General features: G+C 37.2%; 1 protein-coding gene across 1 annotated transcript in view; it reads left to right on the top strand.

Moving 5' to 3' along the window:
• The window catches only part of FSIP2 (fibrous sheath interacting protein 2), a 149,125-nt gene that overhangs the window by 88,226 nt on the left and 38,810 nt on the right, over positions 1–22,089 (top strand). The window contains exons 14-16 of the mRNA XM_061433413.1: positions 3,083–3,140; positions 8,862–8,898; positions 12,123–21,066. Of these exons, the coding sequence (XP_061289397.1) occupies positions 3,083–3,140; positions 8,862–8,898; positions 12,123–21,066 (9,039 nt within the window). The remainder of the gene's footprint in view (positions 1–3,082; positions 3,141–8,861; positions 8,899–12,122; positions 21,067–22,089) is intronic.

The raw sequence follows: 22,089 nt of genomic DNA, 5'->3' as shown, positions 1-22,089 counted from the left end.
ACTTTGGACAGGCTCTAATTTCTAATACTTTTCTGTATCCGACACATTCTTTTTGTCTAAAGTTTTTATTCATTTCTACATTTGTGTAATTAACAAACACTAAATCCACTGTACCTGTAGCTGCTGCTGCTGCTAAGTCTCTTCAGTCGTGTCCGACTCTGTGCGACCTCATAGACGGCAGCCCACTAGGCTCCCCCATCCCTGGGATTCTCCAGGCAAGAATACTGGAGTGGGTTGCCATTTCCTTCTACAATGCATTAAAGTGAAAGTGAAGTCGCTCATGTCCAACTCTTAGCCACCCAATGGACTGCAGCCTACCAGGCTCCTCCGTCCATGGGATTTGCCAGGGAAGAGATGTATGTAAAAACTTCCTGTCACCTGTGTCCAGAATCTTTACTATTCAGTTCAGTTCAGTTCAGTTGCTCAGTTGTGTCTGACTCTTTGAAACCCCATGAACTGCAGCACGCCAGGCCTCCCTGTTCATCACCAAGTCCCGGAGTTTACCCAAACTCATGTCCATCAAGTCGGTGATGACATCCGGCCATCTCATCCTCTGTCATCCCCTTCTCCTCCTGCCCCCAGTCCCTCCCAGCATCAGGGTCTTTTCCAATGAGTCAACTCTTCGCATGATGTGGTACAAAAGCAATTGTGGTTTTAGACCATGAAATTTAAATCATTATAATTAGTCTCAAGTACATTTTTATTAATCAAAATAGGAGCCATTATAATCAACATGCTTTTGCCAATAAGAAATAAGTTGGTTTATTTCTGTAGTGCAAAAATCCATGCTCCAGGATTCAGTGAACTCTTAGAAAGCATTTTCTGTTTCCTACTGGTTATGGAAGCATTTTCCCTGCAAAAAGTTGTTGAGATGCTTGAAGTGGTAGTCAGTTGGCAGGAGGTCAGGTAAATATGGCAGATGAGGCAAAACTTCATAGCCTAATTCATTCAACTTTTGAAGTATTGGTTGTGTGTTGTGCAGTAGGGCATTGTTGTGGAGAATAGTTGCAGCTGGGTGTTGTTGTGAATAAGAATTGGGCCTATTCTGTTCACCAATACCAGTTACAGGTGTTGCAGTCTTTGGTGCATCTCACCAATTTCCTGTGGAGAAGACAATGGAACCCCATTCCAGTATTCTTTCCTGGAAAATCCCATGGATGGAGGAGCCAGGTAGGCTGCAGTCCATGGGGTCGCTAAGAGTCGGACACGACTGAGTGACTTCACTTTCACTTTTCACTTTCATGCATTGGAGAAGGAAATGGCAACCCACTCCAGTGTTCTTGCCTGGAGAATCCCAGGGAGGGGGGAGCTTGGTGGGCTGCCGTCTACAGGGTTGCACAGAGTCGGACACGACTGAAGCAACTTAGCAGCAGCAGCATCGATTACCTGAGTATACTTCTCAGATGTAATGGTTTTGCTGGGATTCAGAAAGGTTGTCAGACCACCAAACAATGACCATCACTTTTTTTTTTTTTTTTGATGCAAGTTTGACTTTGGGAAGTAGTTCAGAGCTGCTTCTTCATCCAGCCATTGAGCAAGTCATTAACAGTTGTATGAAATCCACTTTTATTCACGTCACACTCTGATAGAGAAATGGTTCGTTGTTTTGTGCAGAATAAGAGAAGATGACACTTCAAAACGATGATCTTTTGATTTGTGGTCAGTTCATGAGGCACTCACTTTTCAAGGTTTTTCACCTTTGCAATTTGCTTCAAATGCCAAATGACTGTAGAATGTAGTTCTTTGGCAATTTCTCATGTAGTTGTAAGAGGGTCAGCTTCGATGATGGCTCTGTATTGGTGGTTGTCAGCTTCCAATGGCCAGCCACTATGCTTCTCATCGTCAAAGCTCTCATCTCCTTTGCAAAACTTGAACCATTACTACCGCAGTGTACATTCGTTAGCATTTCCTGAGCCAAATGTATGTTGCTGTTGCGAATTGTCTCCCCTGCTTTGTGACCCATTTTGAACTCAAATAAGAAAACTGCTCAAATTTGCTTTTTGTCTAAAATCATTTTTATAGTCTAAAATAAGAAGCAATTAACATAATTAGCAAAAAAAATAATAATAAAGTGAGAAATGTGCATTAAAATGATGTATATCAGTTATAACCACATTTATTTAAGAATGTATTCCAGGATCAAACTGTAAAGTTCAGTGTTAAACCTCAATTATTTTTGCACCAACTTAATAAAACCCAGTAATGGAAACTTACTGGATTACATGCAAGGCAAATTAGATGATACTGGAGTGAGAGAAGATTAGTGGCCAACAAATCAATGAATAAATTTCGAGGAAACATTAATTAGTATTCTCAAAAAATTAATGTTGGGGATATAATGGTAGATTTGTATCATAATCAGGAAGACAGAAGAAAAAACCTTTAATTTCAATATAGCATAAGTTTTATAATAGAAACAGATAGAATACTTTAGGAGCACTAGAGAAGAATATTCATTTGTGCTGTGTGTGCTTAGTCGCTCAGTTATGTCCGACTCTTGAGACCCCATAGACTGTAGCCTGCCAGGCTCCTCTGTCCATGGGATTCTCCAGGCAAGAGTACTGGAGTGGGTTGCCATTTCCTTCTCCAGGGGATCTTCCCAACCCAGGAATTGAACCTGGGTCTCCTGCATTGCAGGCAGACTTTTTAACAACTGAGCTATGAGGGAAGTCCTAATATTCATTTACTTAGTTTCAAAGAAGTCTTTCCAGAAGAGTTAACATAAGCTGAATGAGACCAAAAAGATAAGTTAAAAGAGGGCATAGGGTGCTCCAGACAGAGAAAATGGCAAAACAAGGGCCAAGAGGCATGGAAAATATGATACATTTAGGAAGTAAGTTATTCTGTGCCTCTGATTAATAGAATAAATATGGAAGACTAGTCAGTGAAGACCCTAGAGACCTAAGAAAGAACATCAGATTGTACGCCTTGCTAAGGAATTTAGATTTCATTGTGGAGAGTCTCTGGAGGCTTTTAAACAAGACTGATAACAGAATAAAGACCTATTAAAGGACATTAATTGCCATTTTATAATTTGTTGGGGAAGGATGCAAAGTAATTGTTTTCTTTTTCTGCTAAATAGGACTTCAGGCTTCTGGCACAACCCAGGGTATTTTCCCTTCTTGTGTTTTCTCAAATACGTAAGTATCTAAGAAAATTAATATATATTTATAAACTAATATTCTAAAAAGTACATAAGTGATGTTAAAAAGCAAATAATTGCATGGGATCCTCCATTCTTGTAGTTCTACTTAGATTTAGTGAACTGATGTCTTTTGCAAATTCTCATCACTAAGGTTAAATTGTAAAGTAGACAAAGTGAATATTTTTCCTTTTCCTTCTCTATTTCCTTATCCCACTGTGGTCTACCCTCACCCTATATTTAGAGTCTTCATGCCACATTCAAATATGACCTCTCCTCTTCAGGTAGCTTCCCAGAATCTAGACTTGCCTCTTGGCGTTTATCCCCTTTTAAATATTTACCATTCCTTGAAACTTTTGAGATTACTGGCTTCCTAAGGATGGTAGATTAGTTTTAATTTTTAAATTTTTAATTAGTCATTGTTATCCTAAAGTGTGTTTGCCATATAATCCAAAATAATAACCTCTAATAATGGAACTTGCCAGTCTTTGGAAAAGAGATTTGGGGTACCTCTGGGAGTTTTATTCTTCAAACTGGTGATGATCTGTTTCTGTTGGTGTCTAGAATGGCTTTCTCAGTGTTAGAGCTGAAAGACTATTATTTTAAACCAAACACTGTTACCTTAAAAAAAAAATCAATTACCAAAATAAGATCCAGCTTCAGTTCAACTCAGTCGCTCAAGTCATGTCTGACTCTTTGCGACCCTATGAGCCACAGCATGCCAGGCCTCCCTGTCCATCACCAACTCCCAGAGTTTACCTAAACCCATGTCCATTGAGTTGGTGATGCCATCCTACCATCTCATCCTCTGTCCTTGCCTTCTCCTCCTGCCCTTAATCTTTCCCAGCATCACAGTCTTTTCCAATGAGTCAGCTCTTCGCATCAGGTGGCCAAAGTATTGGGGTTTCAGCTTCAACATCAGTCCTTCTAATGAATACCCAGGACTGATCTCCTTTAGGATGGACTGGTTGGATCTCTTTGAAGTCCAAGGGACTCTCAAGAATCTTCTCCAACACCACAGTTCAAAAGCATCAATATTTCTGCACTCAGCTTTCCTTATAGTCCAACTCTCACTGACCACTGGAAAAACCATAGCTTTGACTGGATGGGCCTTTGTTGGCAAAGTAATGTCTCTGCTTTTTAATATGCTCTCTAGGTTGGTCATAACTTTACTTCCAAAGAGTAAGCATCTTTTAATTTCATGGCTACAGTCCATCTGCAGTGATTTTGGAGCCCCAAAAAATAAAGTCAGCCACTGTTTCCCCATCTATTTCCCATGAAGTGATGGGACCAGATGCCATGATCTTAGTTTTATGAATGTTGGGCTTTAAGACAACTTTTTTCACTCTCCTCTTTCACTTTCCTCAAGAGGCTCTTTAGTTCTTCTTCACTTTCTGCCATAAGGGTGATGTCATCTGCATAACTGAGGTTATTGATATTTCTCCCAGCATTCTTTATTCCAGCTTGTGCTTCTTCCAGCCCAGAGTTTCTCATGATGTACTCTGCATGTAAGTTAAATAAGTAGGGTGACAATATACAGCCTTGACGTACTCCTTTTCCTATTTGGAGCCAGTCTGTTGTTCCATGTCCAGTTCTAACTGTTGCTTCCTGACCTGCATACAGGTTTCTCAAGAGGCAGGTCAGGTGGTCTGGTATTCCCATCTCTTTCAGAATTTTCCACAGTTGATTGTGATCCACACAGTCAAAGACTTTGGCATAGTCAATAAAGCAGAAATAGATGTTTTTCTGGAACTCTCTTGCTCTTTGATTATCCAGCGGATGTTGGCAATTTGATCTCTGGTTCCTCTGCCTTTCTTAAAACCAGCGTGAACACCTGAAAGTTCACGGTTCATGTATTACTCAGTAAGGTGAGTAACTCTGTGCACTATTTGGAGCTTTTTCACCACTCCCTTCCAGATTGACAGGGAAAAATAACTTTTAGCTGCACCCAACCAGCCTAACATCCCATAAGAATACCAACAAAACACAGCTAATAATGTTTTCTCATCTGACTCTACCAATCATACACATTCACATTCTTCTCATTCTGATTTCACTCCAGATTTCATAAGACTTTACTGTGGAATGATTACATGTATTCTACCATCCACCTTCTCTATCCCTCCCTTTCCTCTATTGATTAGTTCTATTTTCTCTAACGTTAATACTAAAAACAGCAAGACTTATAAAATAGACTTGGAAGTTCAAAACCAAGATAATGAAGACAAAGTAAATATAGCATTGTGGATAAACTTCAATGATTTTTATAATTAAGTTTCAATAATTAAGCATTACACTTAGATAATGAGTACGTTTATATTATTGGGATGGAAGTTGTAAGGAGTAACAGTAAAGAAGACAGTAAGAGTGCTTGCTACTTTGTATACTATCAGAAATTTATAGTTTATCTACTGGGCAACACTGGTTAAGAGGGATAGTGGTATGATCAAGTTGGAGTACGTGATGAATACCTAACAGAAATATATAAGAATAATTTATGGAAAGAAAATAGAAACCAGTGTTAGAAGTCCATTAATGGCCTGCACAAAGGCTTCATTTTGAATTACATGAGTAGGCCCATATCCAAAAGATTTTAAATAGGAATTTATATTTGAAGCATAATGCTAGATATTAGGTAGATATGACAAGAAGAAAACCATGCCTAAGTGATTGTGAGGTGTTCTTTTTTAAAGATACCTTGTTGCGGCAATTTTTTGGAATAGTTTCAGAAGGACAGGTATTAATTCTTCTCTAAATATTTTTTAGAATTCGCCAGTGAAGCCGTTTGATCCTGGATGTTTGTCTGTTGGAAGTTCTTAAATCATAGTTTTGATCATTATTCCCTTCACAATTGCTTATTTTGATATCATATTTGTGTGCAAATGATTTCCTACCTTTAGGTTTGCCTTTGCTGGTGAGCTTTTCCATTCATTCATAGTTTTCTTGTTTCTAGGTGTGGCCTTATCCTCTCCACCTAGAGAAGTTCCTCTAGCATTGTTGTAAAGCTTGTTAGGTGGTACTGAATTATGTTAGCTTTTGCTTGTCTGTAAAGCTCTTGACTTCTTCAAATCTGAACAAGGGCCTTGTTGGGTAGAGTATTCTTGTTGGTAGGTTTTTCCCATTTCTCACTTTAAATATATCATGCCACTCCCTTCTGACTGCAGAGTTTCTTCTGACAAATCAGCTGATAACCTTATGCAGATTCCCTTGTATGTTATTTGTTGCTTTTCCCTTGCTGCTTTAATTATTTTCTCTGTCTTAAAGTTTTATCAGTTTGGTATGTGTCTCTGTGCATTCCTCCTTGGCTTATTCTGTATGGGACTCTGCACTTCCTGGACTTGAGTGTTTCCTTTCCCATGTTAGGGATTTTTCTAGCTATCGTCTCCCAGGCCCTTTCTCCTCTTCCTGGGACCCCTATAATTGGAATGTTGATGTATTTAATGTCCCAGAAATCACTTAGACTGTCATTTCATTCTTTTTTCTTTATTGTTCTGCAGCAGTGATTTCCAACAGTCTGTCTTCCAATTTACTTATTCATCCTTTTGCCTTATTTATTCTGCTATTGGTTCCTTCTAGTGTATTTTTTATTTTAGTTATTTTATCTCTGTTCTTTAAATCTTCTAGCACTTTCTAAACATTTCTTATATCTTCTCAGTCTATACCCTCATTCTTTTTCCAAGCTCTTGGATCATCTTTGTTAACATTATTCTGAATTTTCTTTCAGGTAGATTATCTATCTCTACATCACTTACTTTTCTTCTGGGGTTTCATCTTGTTTCTTCATCTAGAACATATTTCTCTGATGGCTCATTTTGTTTCACTTTCTGTGTTAGTGGTTTGTGTTCCACAGGCTGTAGGATCATACTTCTTGCTTCTGTTGTCTGTCCCTGGTGGGTGAGGTTAGTCTAGGGGCTTATGCAGGCTTCCTGTTGGGAGGGTCTGGTAAGTGCTCACTGGTGGGTGGTGCTGGATTTTATGCCTGTGGTGGACAGGGCTGTGCCAGGGGCCTCAGGACAACTTTAGCCAACCTCTCTGTTGATGAGTGGGGCTGTGTTCCCATTTTGTCGGTTGTTTGGCCTGAGGTATCCCAGCACTGAAGCCTGCAGGCTGTTGGATAGGGCCAACTCTCAGTGCCAAAATGGTGACCTCCTGGAGAGCTCACACTGAGGACTTCCCTGGGACTTCTGCCAACTCCAGGGAGACCTTTAAAAACCCACAGGTAGGTTTGGCCCAGATTCCTATGGAGATTCTGCCTTGTTCTGGATCCTAGTGCATGTGAAACCTTGCATGCACCCTCCAAGAGTGGAGTCTCTGTTTCTCCTAGTCCTAGGAGCTTCTGCAGTTAAGCCTTGTTGGCCTTTAAACCAAATTCTGTGGGGGCTTCTACTTGTGATGCCAGACCCCTAGGCAGGGAAGCCTGATGTGGGGCTCAGAATTTTCAGACCTCTAGGATAAACTCTGCAATATGTTTCAAGTCTGTGGGTCACCAACCCAGTGGATATGGGATTTGATTATATCACAAAAGCACGCTTACTGTCTCGTTGTGGCTTCTTCTATGTCTTTAGATGTAGAATACCTTTTTTTCATAGGATCTAGTCTTTTCTGTGGATGATTATTCAGCAGTTAGTTGCCTCTTTTGTGTTTTTGTGAGAGAAGATGACCGCAAGTCCTTCTACTCTGCCATCTCATCACCCTTCTGAAAGCATCTATTTAACTGTATACATATTCTCCAGAGATCTTGGGAGAATACAGTTTATGAGCACGCAAACACTGATTTCATTCCAAATCTGTTTCCTTTGCAAGTGGTCTTCCTCCTAGGTCAGCAATCTCATTGTTGTTGGATCAGGAGTCCATGTCTCATCACTCAACACAAACTCAGTGTCTGGTTTTATAATGTAAAGTACAGGCCTAGAAAAAGTAAAAAGGTGTATCGATTTTATTTTAAGTAATTAGGAAAAAGATAAGCAAAGGACCTATACTGAAATACATGAAAATAAATACCTGAAATATACAAAAATAAATAAGAACTAAAGTCTTAGATTTTGTTTTATTAACAGTTCTATAATTTTCATTGAGTTCTTGTTACCAGTGAGAAAACTGCATTGTTAATTTCATTATCATGATAAAAATATGACTAGAATACATGATACAATATTGTCATACATAGAAAAGGGCTGTGTCTAAATTTGTATTTAAGAGGGCTAGAAATGCATTATTTTAACCCACAGTTATTGAATAGTTATCACATAATTCCTTGCCGTTTGATGAAAGCATGGGTAAAACCATGGGATTTGAAAGAGTAAATTAAGGATTATCCAGAAGCTCTGGTCAGATGTCTTGTCACTTCATGCTGCCTTTTAACAAACATGAAAGACTAGCTCACCTCCCTCCAAGTCTGTGTCATTTCCCAGCAGACAACACAGCAGGAATGTCTAAGGCGGGTCAGAAGTAGAATTTTCAAATAGACATTTTTATGCAACAGTTATAATTCTGCTTCTGAGTATTAAGGCATATGGGCCAGTATCAAAAAAGGAAGGAGAAGTAGGTGGTGGGGGATAGAAATAAAATTTATTCTTTTGATTTCTGTTTAAAAAAAAAAACAAACTTTCAGATATAAAGAGAAAAAAAAATGATTCAGTGATTATAAGTTTTGGAAAAAGCTACATAAATTCTTGATCCTAAGTAATAACAAAAGTATCAACCTTTCTTGACTTTACAGACAACAGCATCTCCTACAAAACTGCTTGCAAGAAAAAGTACGTATCATAAAACTCATTGATAAAGCAGCATATTAGTGATAATTTTAAATGTTTCATAGTAGAAAAAAAACTATGCAATCATTTACTGATATTAATGTCCCTCTTTGCCCATTTTTTCTTCTTTAAAGTTCACTTTCAGTTAATTCTTAGATTTTGCACTAAAGTTCTTATCAAAAGATAATTTTGCCCATTCAGGAAGAGGTCTCATGGAGATGGGCAGGAAGTCAGGGGAGGAGCATTAAGGGACCTAGCCCTTATAAGAATAGTGTCAAACAACCATAAACCCATTCTGTCATGGGAAGCTACTACACATCACTTTGCAGATTTGGCTCATGAGTTGGGATGCCTGGACTTGTCCAAAGTCAGTTTTGTGGGAAGGGACCTAGTCACCTAAGAACAAAACATATTAGGGATAGCTTTCTTTCATATGTCATACTTAGCCTAAGAATAATAATGTAGTTCTATCATTTATGATCTCTGGTAGTAAGAAAAGCAAAAAGCTATATATATATATATATATATATATATATATATATATATATATAGAATGTCTCAGTTTATATGTCATAGTAGATTAGAATAAATTATTTGTTTGTATTCAAAACATTTCATTTTGGATGTTATATAATGTTTTGGATGTTGTATAATAAATGCAAAACATATGAGAAGATTCAAGGATTAGAGCAGAATAAAATGGCTTTCCCTGGGGTGCCCCCAAACATTCTTTAATGTGTCAAAAGAGAATATGCTGCATAGGTGTTAACTTATCTTTGATTGTTGGCCTAATATGGGTATAACTGTGTGCTTGTTGTTCAGTTGCTAAGTTGTGTCTGACTCTGTGACCCCAGGGATTGCAGCATGCCAGATTTCCCTGTCCTCCACTCTTCCCCAGAGATTGCTCAAACTCATGTTTGTTGAGTCAGTGATGCCACCCAACCATCTTATCCTTTGTCACCCCCTTCTCTTCCTGTCTCAGTCTTTCCCAGTATCAAGGTCTTTTCAAGGAGTCGGCTCTTCACATCAGGTTGGCCAGAATATTGGAGCTTCCTCATTGGTCTTTATAATGAATATTCAGGAATGACTTCCTTTAGGATTGACTGGTTTGATCTCCTTGCTGTCCAAGGGACTCTCCAGCACCACAATTTGAAAGCATCAATTCTTCAGCACTCAGCCTTTTTTATGGTCCAATTCTCACATCCATACATGACTACTGGAAAAGCCATAGCTTTGTCTATACTGACCTTTTGGAAAAACTGTAGCTTTGTCTATACTGACCTTTGTCAGCAAAGTGATGTCTCTGCTTTCTGTGCTAACTTAATGCAGTATTTTGGGTGTGAATAGCCCCATTACAGAAATCCTTTTTTTTTTTTTTTATTCTCCTGCCTACATGACAGCTTTCCAGGCTTTGCTGCCAGTTACTTATGTTTACTAGTTTTTGTTTTAAGAGTCGTAACAATTTTGAACAGACTGTTAGTTTATTATAGGCAAGAGGATTTTTATTAATACAAATCCAAAGTATGTTTTCAATACATAAGCAGAAGTATATAGAAACAGATGGATTCTGTTACTGAGGCTCTTAGTCCAACTTTAAGTAAGTAAGTAAGTGAAAGTCACTCAGTCATGTCCGACTCTTTGCGACCCCATGGACTATAGAGTCCATGGTATTCTCCAGGCCAGAATACTGGAGTGGGTAGCTTTTCCCTTCTATAGGGGATCTTCCCAACCCGGGAATCGAATCGAGGTCACCTGCATTGCAGGTGGATTCTTTACCAACTGAGCTATCTGGAAAGCCCAAACTTAAACATAGGATAGCACCATTGACCACTAAGGAAATGGTAGTTCAAATCTAGTCCCTGAAGTTTTATATCAAGCTCAAAAGGAGGAATTCTCTAAACCTATCCTTGCTCAGCCCTCTTGACTCTTTGAGACGAAATTCTAGCCTGCCCTTATTTTCTATCTAAGCTCGTTTGTTCCTTCACTGTATCACCTTTTTTCTGCCTTCTATGACAGTTTCCATTGATACTACCTTGTTAGATACAAACCCATTCAATCTCCATAAAGCATAAGCTTTTTATTTTTGCTTATTAGATTCTTGGAAAGAAAGTTATGACCAACCTAGATAGCATATTGAAAAGCAGAGACATTATTTTGTCAACAAAGGTCCGTCTAGTCAAGGCTATGGTTTTTCCCGTGGTCATGTATGGATGTGAAAGTTGGACTGTGAAGAAAGCTGAGCGCCGAAGAATTGATGCTTTTGAACTGTGGTGTTGGAGAAGACTCTTGAGAGTCCCTTGGACTGCAAGGAGATCCAACCAGTCCATTCTGAAGGAGATCAGTCCTGGGTGTTCTTTGGAAGGAATGATGCTGAAGCTGAAACTCCAGTACTTTGGCCACCTCATGCGAAGAGTTGACTCATTGGAAAAGACTGATGCTGGGAGGGATTGGGGGCAGGAGGAGAAGGGGACAACAGAGGATGAGATGGCTGGATGGCATCACCGACTCGATGCACATGAGTTTGAGTGAACTCCGGGAGTTGGTGATGGACAGGGAGGCCTGGCATGCTGCCATGGGGTCATAAAGAGTCGGACATGACTGACCGACTGAACTGAACTGATTAGATTCTTAACAATTAGCTGTAGTCCTTTCCCTATCAACAAAACACAGGCTCACCTCTGCATCAGGGAATGAGAAGAGAGCTGGGTTCTTTTCCATCCTTACTTTTAGCTAGATGGATGCCTCTGAAGCCACCCAAATGTTAGAAATAACCTAGTTCATTTTAAAATAATTTTGCTAGATTGTAGACACTATGTTTCTTCTTGAAAAAATATATGCATGTAATATAATGTGCCTAGACAGCAATTTGGTGATTTTTCATTTTCTTTCTTTTTAACCAAAAATTCTTTTATCCTAGCTATAAATGTTAGGAAAAATAAATAAATAAAAATGTTCTGAAGGAATGAGAGCCAAATGGAAACTTATATATATATATGTGTATATATATATACACACATTTTACTTTAGTATAGAATAAACTAACACAAAATTAATTTGAACTTCTAAATATATATATATATATATACATATTTACCATGTTCTCTTTATAACCATGATGGTATCAAGCTATGCATTGTTTGATATAAAACATCAAATGTTACCGTCTGTTGCATCATAGAGTAGATAGTTACATGATTTTCTTTTCATTCCTGCTTGCCTCAAACCAGGTAACTTCTGAAGAACTGAATAGCATAATTCAGAATGTAATGACCTGGGTTGTGGCTACAGTTACCAGTATATTATACCCAGCCATCACAAAGTATGAAGAAAGGTTGAAAAATAATACATATCCAGTGTCTGATGACTCTGTCCTCTCCTCAGATAGTTCAAGTTTTTGTAGCACATGCAGTGAAGAGTTTACTTACGGAAGCTACACTTCTGCAACAACTAAATCATTTAAGAGAGAGCCCTGTGCATTTGCAGTTGACATATCAGTAAGGAGACCAACCACACCATTAAAGCCATCTGCCCATGTGGAAAAAGCAGTTGTGGGAAAAACATGTCACATTACAGGACAATCTGTAACAAATGAACTAAAACATAATGAAACAAACATTATATATACATACCCTGACCTCAGAAGTTGTAAATCTGATAGTCATCTTCTAGCATCACTTGAAACAGACACAAAAAAATCAAAGGATGCTACCACTGAAACAGATGGTTTAGAGAATCCACCGTTTTCTGATCAAAAAGCAAAAGCCGTGAATGAAATGAAGAATTTAAAGAATGTTTTTGTTAACTTTAAGTGTCACTTAAAAGGAGAAACTGAATTGATTTTGGAAAGCATTTTTCAAGAAATAATGTCTGATTTAACACATGCCATTCCCTCTATTTCTTCTGTTACTGCTGAAGTTTTTGTTGACCAAAGTGAGCCTGTAAGAGGAGACTTGGTTTCCAATACTGATATCTGCTCAGTAGCTTCAGAAATTGTGGAAAATATGCTTGAGAAACTACAGTCTGCAGTTGAGAAAAAATGTGTCCAGATATATTCACAAGAAGATTTACCAGTCAACATTCAACCAAGCCTAACACCCAGTGGAGAATCTCTCACTCTATCATATGGAAAACCTTTAATAGCTTCAGTGCCTTCTACTGCAGAACCCATGTGTGATGTTGCAGAGGATATGGTGCATGCCATTTTAGAAAAGCTGATGACTCTTACAGCTAATAAGCAAAGTAAACTTCCTCATCTTGAAGAGGCAACTAAACTTTCCCATCAGCAACATATGACAGACCCAACATATATGTGTCATATAAAAGCCAACAAAAATAAATGTAATCCTGAACTTGATGCAGCTAATGTAATTGTTAAAGAAAAGATACAGAATTTAATGTCAAATATTCTTTCCCAGTCCTCTTTGGTTGGCTATATAGAGGAAGCAATCAGCACTATACTAGGATATGTACAAACTGAACTTAATAATGAGAGACTTATTGCATCTGAAGAAACAGTAGTACTCCTTAAGTTGCTTGATGATATCTTTACTCAGCTACATCAGGAACCAGTAAAAGCTGGTAATCAAAAATGTAGACATTCTAGACTGAGAAGTCCTTCTAACACTGATGTAAAGTACAGACTCACTGGCACTAGATTTTCTAATGGCCCTAGGTCTGGAAGACCATTTCCACCTATTAATGTTCCTGGCATGGTCCTTTATTCTGAAGATGATAATGAAGAAGTAGACAGAATTGTGGAAAATGTGCTTGATTCATCTTTCAAAGATGAAAAAGCAAAACCACAAGAACAAATTCCTGAGCATTGGTTTACAAAAGGAAGCACTTGTCTAGAATTCCAAAGAAATAGCAAACTACCTACAAAGCCTGCTTCTACAAGAAGCAAAGCTACATTTCACAGTTGCAGGTTAAGGACTGAGCTACCATTTTTTAAGGATAGAAAAATTTTGAAGGAAAAACCCTGTTTGAATAAAGACATTTTATTTTTCAGCCAAGATCAAAAGCATCAAATACAAAAGGCTTCAGAAAACACAGTTAAAAGTATTTTAACAGAAATGCTCAAGGACATATCTTCAGTTCCTCCTGGTCACTTAGAAAGTAGAACTGACAAAGCTTCAGTTCATGTTTCAGAAAAACCTCAGGAACCATTACATCAAGAATGGATGGACCAGCTGTTTTCTGTGTCAGAAATTAGTACAGTAGCTCAGGAAATAACAGACACTATACTAAACATACTTCAAAAAGCAAGCTGCATTCCCAGTACCACCAAAAGTTCCATTTCATCATCAGTTCATCCAGCTTCTCTAGAGAGTCCTGACACTCTCCACACGGTCAAAGCAGCACCAAATAAAAAGCCACTAAAAATATGGTTTGACAGTGAAAAGAAAATGAAATATTTGTCTTCACTAGATGGAGATATGGCAAAACCTTCCCTGTTAAAATCTAAAGAGAGTGAACCAAAACCTGCAGATGAAATTACTGATAAGATCATTAATGCAGTTTTTAAAAAGCTGAAGTTATTTATTTGTCCAAAATTGCAAACGGGCTTCAAACCTTCACTTGCAGACAAATCTTCATTACAATCTCAACTTAGTACTTACACAGCTAAAGTGGTAAACATCGTTTTGCGTGCTATCCAGAATGAACTAGAACTCAGTGAGAAAAACCTAAATCTTAGGGAAAGAAACTATACCAAATCCCTCACAGGTAAAGGATGTTTTACTGACACTAAGAAATTAGAATCTCTTGTCTCAGATCTCAATGATGACATCATGGAATCACCATTATTAACTTGTATTTGTGAAATATTATCAAGTGGACATCCAGATCAAAGCAATATTTCACTCTCTTCAGATAACTCAAAGCCAACAGCTTCACATGGATCTGATAAAGTTGATAAAGGGAACATTTTGCCAAGCAGACAGGATAAAAAATCTTTTTACAAAATTTTAGCTACTCCATGTGCTCTCCATAGTGTCATTAATGGAAAAGATCTGAAAGAGAATTCCAGATTACAAGTGTTAGATAATATTGGGGAAACACTCTATGAAATGTTATGCAAGCTCATAGGGGCCCACCCTCACTGTCAGCCATCTTGTTCTAAGGTAAGTAGAGAGAAGACAAACAAGAATCAGCAAAGAGCCACTGAATTGCAGTCTAATATTCAGCTCATTTCCACAACAATTTTGGAATATATCATTGCAAAATTATGTAGTGTCGACACAGATACTAGTTCAGTAAGTTCTGGATGTAAAGCTACCTCAGAGTCTCTCGATATTGACAACCTATCACTTACTTCAATTATTGAGGAAATGGCCAAATGCACTGACATAATCTCCAGCATAGTTTCCAGGATGGTTCAAGAGGGTGATAAAGAGATAACTAAAAGCACGGAAAAACCTATTGCTCCCAAGTCTTCCAAAACAGGGAGTGCAAAAGAAATGCATTCAAATAAGCTAAAAGCGGTAGCTTCAGATATTCTTAATATGGTTTTTGCTAAACTGGAAGGCTTTGCCAATGGAAATTTAGAAACTCTGGATTCTACTAATGATGAAAATAAAAAAAGCAGTAAGATGAACGTGGAATGTGAAAGCTTCAGTGTTTTCACAGACACACATGAAGAACTATTGCAGTCAGCTTTATACACAAATGCAAAGAAAGTATCAAGTGCTATTTTGAAAGCTATTCAAACAGAATTAAATATGAACTCGTTAGATTTGAGGACAAGTGTGGAAACACCACCACCTGAGAAACAAATGCTAGAGAATATAGTCAGTTTAATCTTAGATGCAGTATCCTCAGATATGCTTAATGAAACTGAATCTGAAGAGAGAGACAGTGAAACTTATGGATACAGGCCAATCTATGGAAATTTTCTTCCTGGTGGAGCTGAATCAGATTCATTTCTAGAAGATGCTACAAATGCAGAGAAAGAATTCATTGGTGAGGAAATACCACTAAGAGAAGAAACTCAATCAAATTCTCTTCAACAATGGGTTCTAGAAAGAACCTTAAACAAACTTGAAGTAAAGCTCAAAGAGCCACAGAAATCTCCAATTGTCCCCATTATAAGAAATATTTTGAATGAGATCTTTCAAAATGCTTTGGTCAGTCAATTAAATATGCTTTTTCTCTCCCATTCTCTTTTAAGCGACATCCCTCCCAATGTTGACAAGCCAATTGCTCAAACGTCTGTTCCATTTATAGATAAAATGATGGTGTCTGAAGCAGATGTAACCATAGTGGCAGATGATGTTGTTACAACTGTATTTGATAAACTTTATACAGCTGCTAAGACAGAGACAATTGCAAGTGAAAATAGCTATAAAACCATCACCTTCTCAGCAAATGTTTCTTTCCATGAACACACCTATGGAAGAGGAAAACCCTCCATCACTGCACTGAACAAGAATCCTTATACTCTTCAGTCCAGATTCAATATTGGCAGACAAGCTAAAGGAAACATAGTTGAAGATATTGTGCAGGCAATATTAACAAGTTTAGAAACTTTTGTAACTTCCAAAGTAGAGTCTCTTTTTTGTCCCCAAATCAACTTCACAGTTCCAATGGCTTTACCTGTTCAACAGGGTAAGAGTACAATAAGCAAAGCTTTGTCAGCCAAAGATTTGTATTCTGAGGGTCAGCTTTCCTCTTGCTCAGTGGATAATGTTATGTCACAAAACACCAACTCATTTTGTCAGGTCTCTTTGAACAAATTAAATATATATGCAACAGAAGTGGCCAGAAAAATTTTAAAAGGAATCAAAAATGAATTAGATAAAGAGAAGGAAAATCCTTTCTTAACCAATAACATTGTGGTTTCTGAAAGTATTACAAGACAAATTGTTAACACAGTGTTAGATATTGTATCATCCAAAGGAAAATGTGACAAGAACAGTTTTGACAAAGAGATCAGTTCAGATCAGCAAGAAGGTATTATTGAAAAGCTGTTTAAGAAGATTGAGTATCGAAAAGTACTTCAGTTTCAAATACAAGATACCATTGAAAGTGTCTTATGTGATATTTATGAAAAAACACTCAACCAGAATAATCTCTCATTTGCCACACCCACTTTGAAATGTACCATAGCTGGCAAACATTCCAGAGCAAATTCTGACACTGAGGGTGTAAATAAAATTCTTCCAAAGTTTTCAGTTCCTAAATCAGATGTTATTTTGATATCCAATGATATAGTAGATGTTGTACTTCATAATCTCAGTTCTGCTGTCATGCTTAGCATAAATGCAAAGGATCCTACTTCTACTAGATTGCCTCTGACCTTTTGTGATACGTTTTCAAAACTACAGTGTCAACAGTCTCTTCTTACGGTGTCAGAAAGTGAAAGAAAAACAGAGCATTTTCCATCTTCAAAAATTCTTAAACCAGCTTATGTTAATGATAGCCAGATAACTATAGTAGAGAAAGAAGACCCCAAGAAATCTGTTCCTGACCCATGTGAGGAAAGTGCTAACTTCATTACTCAAAATATTTTTAATTGGTTAGAATCATTTGCCACAGAAAGAATAGATTCATTTATTATGCTTGCTTTCCAGCCTAAAGAAAAGTCATTTGTGAGACCAGAACTGGAAAACTGTAAGCAAGATGGCATCATCTTTCATGAACCAAGCCAGGTGGAATCAAATGTGAATATTCTGAAAATATCAAATGAAACTATTCTCAGCCAAGAGCTCACAGATTCCACTTTTGCCAGTTACAGAGAAAAACTTGGATCTACAATTCATCTATCACAAGCTCATCTTAAGGAATATTCTGACATCATTGCCAGTGCCATTTTGAATTTTATTAAAAATGACTTAGACCTTGAAATCCAAAAGATGCATCCATATCCAAACAATGTTTCATTCCAAGAAATTACCATTGTAAGTGAAATTGTCAATGGTATCTTAAAGAGTTTACATAATAAAAGAGCTGCAAAGGATATCAGTTTTTCCTCAAAAGACAATCCTAATTTATTTTCACAGTTAACCGTATCAAATGAAATATCACTGGGACAAAAAGCTCAGGAAAAAAACACCAAACTGTCTCTGTTTTCAAAGTATCCGTTAGAACAAAACCAAATGGCATTGGAAAGGGAAAGCCAAAGAATCATTTTAGAAGAATTATTTATAAGAAATGAAAAATCAAAACAAAAAGAAAGAACTGCATTATTCAGCGCAGTGGAAGAAGTTTTAAGTAAAGTGTATCAAAAAATAATAGAAATCATAGGCCATTTGCCTTCCTTTAATGAAAAATCCCACTTTAACTCTAAAACATCAGACATAACACAAAATAACTTCTGTCAATCACATATCAACAGTACGGCAAGTGACATAATTGAAAATGTTTTGGGGAACATGTACTCTGTAATCATGACATCATTATATGAAAATAATGAAGTAGAACCAGCTGACAAAAATATTTTACCAAAGAAATCACCATGCATCAAAGAAACTAAAGCAGGAATAGGAAGTAGTGTCACTAGATTTGTGCTACCACAGGTTTATCATTATGCAGACAGTCAAAATATCTCTCTATTGGAAAACACATTTTTACGATATTCACCATCACAAGTGGGGAAAGATTTAATCCAAGTGGTTCTCAGTAAGATCACAAATTTTGCCTCATTTTATCTTGAAGAGACTGTGTCCCATGAAAATTGTTCTGATGAGTTGCAACCTTTAAGACTACACAGTTCTAAAGTGAGCCCTAAGCCAAGTGTTAAAACAAGTTTAAAAGCAAGATCAAAAGTTACTCCTTTGCCTAAACTTAGAACAAAACCACACATAGGACCTAGTCATGCTAAGGGCAAGAGCAGGACCAAATCAAGTCCTGGAGAGAAGACCCCAAAAGATGTCTGGTCCAAGACTGATATTGGGCTGCCACACATCCTGTCAACAGGAGATGCCAAAAACTTACTGGAAATGAAACTGCCTACTTCGCAACTAAAAATGTATGCCAAGGATATAATAAGTAATATCCTGAAAACAACTGTTAAAGAATTGGAAAAGGTGACACAAGCTAGAGCAATGGTAAGTAATAGAGCTTTACCATCTGATCAAATCATGGCAGCAAATACAATAGTTACTACAGTTTTGCAAGGATTATATGCCATCAATAACCACAGTTCAGCTAATCCTGTCAAATTCTCACATCTGGATGAAACCAAACGTTCACGCGGAAATGAAGGTGCAGAGTCTCTTGCCAGACCACAAGCCTGTTTCTACTTGGAAAATGTTTCTTCACAGTTAGAGCAGATTTTTCCTAAAGAAGGTATATTTAAAAAAATGTTTGACAAATGGCAAGCAGAATCAAATGACATGGAAAACGAAAAATGTAAGCTCTTAATGATAGCTGAAAATGATTTGACTGAAATTTCAATAAAAGCAAAAGAATTAGAATATTCTCTTTCGCTTTTAAATCTGCCACATCTTGAGGACTGTGAAAATCGGTTTTATAGTTGTTTTAAGGGAGCTTCTACTAGAGCTGAAAACAACAAAGCACAAATTAATATGTTTGGAAGGGAAATTGTTGAAATGCTGCTTGAAAAATTACAGCTGTGCTTTTTGTCCCAGATGACCACCCCATATGGTAAAGAAACTCCAGCAAATAGGAAAGAACACATTACTACTAAAAGTAAATATGGTTTTCCAGCCAAGGACATCCTCAGCAATGTACCAGTATATAACACTAAAACCAAAGACCAAAGTGCTTTGGGCTCTAGCAACCAAATTGTTCGAGAAATTGTAGAACGGGTTTTAAACATCTTAGAGTCATTTGTGGACTTACAGTTTAAACATATCTCTAAATACGAGTTTTCTGAAATAGTGAAAATGCCTATAGAAAATCTTTTTCCTGTCCAACAAAGACTATTAAGCAAAAAGATGTTGCCAAAGTTACAACCATTGAAAAAATTTTCTGATGAATCCAAGTCAAGTACTATTGTTTCCAAGGAAAATGTACAGAATACCCTTCTACAGGTTCATTCATTCCATTCAGAATTACTTACATATGCTGTTAATATTGTCCACAACATGCTTGGTGTAATTAAGAACAAGCTAGACAAAGAAATAAGCCAAGTGGAACCATCTTCCGTCAGCATATTGAAAGAGAACACTGCAGCAAGTGAGATCATTGGTACACTGATGGACCAGTGTGCTCATTTCAGTGAGTCTCTAATCAAAAACCTTCCCAAGGAAAATTTCTTCCAAGGAGTAGAAAATACTTACATTGTTAACCAGGTTGAATTAGCAACTGATACGAAAATGCCCATGTCAAAGTTAAAGGAAGTAAGTTTTGGGAATAATCTTCCACAAAGCAGTGTTCCAGATTTGGGTTTTTATTCAGAGGAAAATATGAAAAAAAGGTATAAGTCTTCATCAAATTTACCTTCATATTCCAGAGCCTCTGTAGAAGACACAGTTAGAAACTCAGAGCCAATGAGAAGGCCTGATTCAGAAAATAGACCTTCATCTTCGAGAAACAAAGTGCAAGACGCTATCCCAAAGGAATCTGACTTGGGCTATTTTGATCAAGCTATGAAAGGAAAGAGCTCCCTCCCTGAAGGGAGTGTCTTACAAAAACTGTTAAAGAAAGCAAATGAATCCACAGAAACAGCATTAAAGCAAGTAATGTCATTTATAGAAATGAGAAAAGGTGAAAATCCAAGGGTGTTTCATTATGAGATCTCCAAACCAGTTATTGAGCCTAACCAAATTCAGACAAGTGTTTCTCCACTCAAAATTTGTTTAGCCGCAGAAAATATTGTCAGTACTGTGCTGTCAAGCTATGGATTTCCAAATCAACCACACATTAATGAAAGCACGGAAACAATGAAACCATTTTTCATATCAAAGCAAGACCCTTTGTCTGAAACATCTGGAGGACAAAAGAATGAGGAGAAAAGTCTGCTTAGAATGTGGGATAAAAGAATCAGCTATATACTTGAAGAAGAAAACAAAAAAGCTGAGGTCAAAAGGGAAGATTTTTCTTTATTGCAAAAATGGGAAAATAAGAGTTACCTGAAAATAAAGACGCTGAAGGAAGTTGAAGTCATTGCTTTTGCTGACCATGAACTGGGTCCAAATGAAATTCACCTGGTATCCAGACATGTCACAACATCTGTGGTCACATATTTCAAGAACTTTGAAACTAGAGGTAAGTAAGAGTGGGCTTAATTTACAAAGAAAATAATCAGATATATATAAAAGAGCTCCAGTTCAAGAAGCTTCATTTACTGTTTTTCTGAAAACAGCCCTAGAGGGACGGTGTTTAATCACTTCTTAATACAACAGAATACTAAAAAAAAAAGTTAAAAATTCATATGGTTTGAATCTGAAAAGGTGTATTGCTCATTTTTCCATATCTGCAGATGAGAGAAAATATGACTATTGAAAAGCGGGAAATATTGCTTTGAACATGAGGTCTGAGTTCTAAACATTTTTAAAGTTGTCATGCATGACTTATTTATAATTATACCAAACGTACAGGTAACTGATTGAAAGTTGTGTTTCAACTTTAAGGTGGACAGTTGAAGTCATTACTATGATTAGTCACAGTTTGTAAGAACAGTGATATTAAACATCTTGTTTTGTTTGTATTACAGTATTATTATATTCCTTTTAGGTATAATACTCTAAACATATCCTTGAAAGCATTTTTTTAAGAAGGTGAAAATATATTTATCTGTATGTATATTTAGCTTCTCAGATGGCTCAGTGGTAAAGAATCTGCCTGCCAGTGCAGGAGATGTAGATACGTGGGTTTGATCCCTGGGTCAGGAAGGTCTCCCAGAAGAGGAAATGGTATCCCTCTCTTGTATTCTTGCCCAGAAAAATTCCATGGACAGAGGAGCCTGGCAGGCTGCAGTTCACAGGGTTGCAAAAGAGTCAGACACAACTTAGCGACTGAGCATGGATACATCTGTATGTTTGGTTGAACTATATGATAGCCACTTTATGTCAAACCTGGTAATTATTGGCAGTTTCATAAAATTCCATCTAATACTATTATAGCCTTGAGCTGGATCATTAATTCCAGTTGCCAGTAATTAATTGCTACTTTACCAGTCTAGATACATCACTTCACCATCATTGAAATAGTAGAATACATATTATCAGTCCTAACTACTTGTACAATGAGGCCATTTCCTATAATTAAAACTGGTATTATTTCAAGGTG

Source organism: Bos javanicus, chromosome 2 (genome assembly GCF_032452875.1).
Source record: "Bos javanicus breed banteng chromosome 2, ARS-OSU_banteng_1.0, whole genome shotgun sequence".
NCBI lineage: Eukaryota > Metazoa > Chordata > Mammalia > Artiodactyla > Bovidae > Bos > Bos javanicus.
The sequence above is the reverse complement of the archived record's forward strand: the minus strand, read 5'-3'. Positions and strand labels throughout refer to the sequence as shown.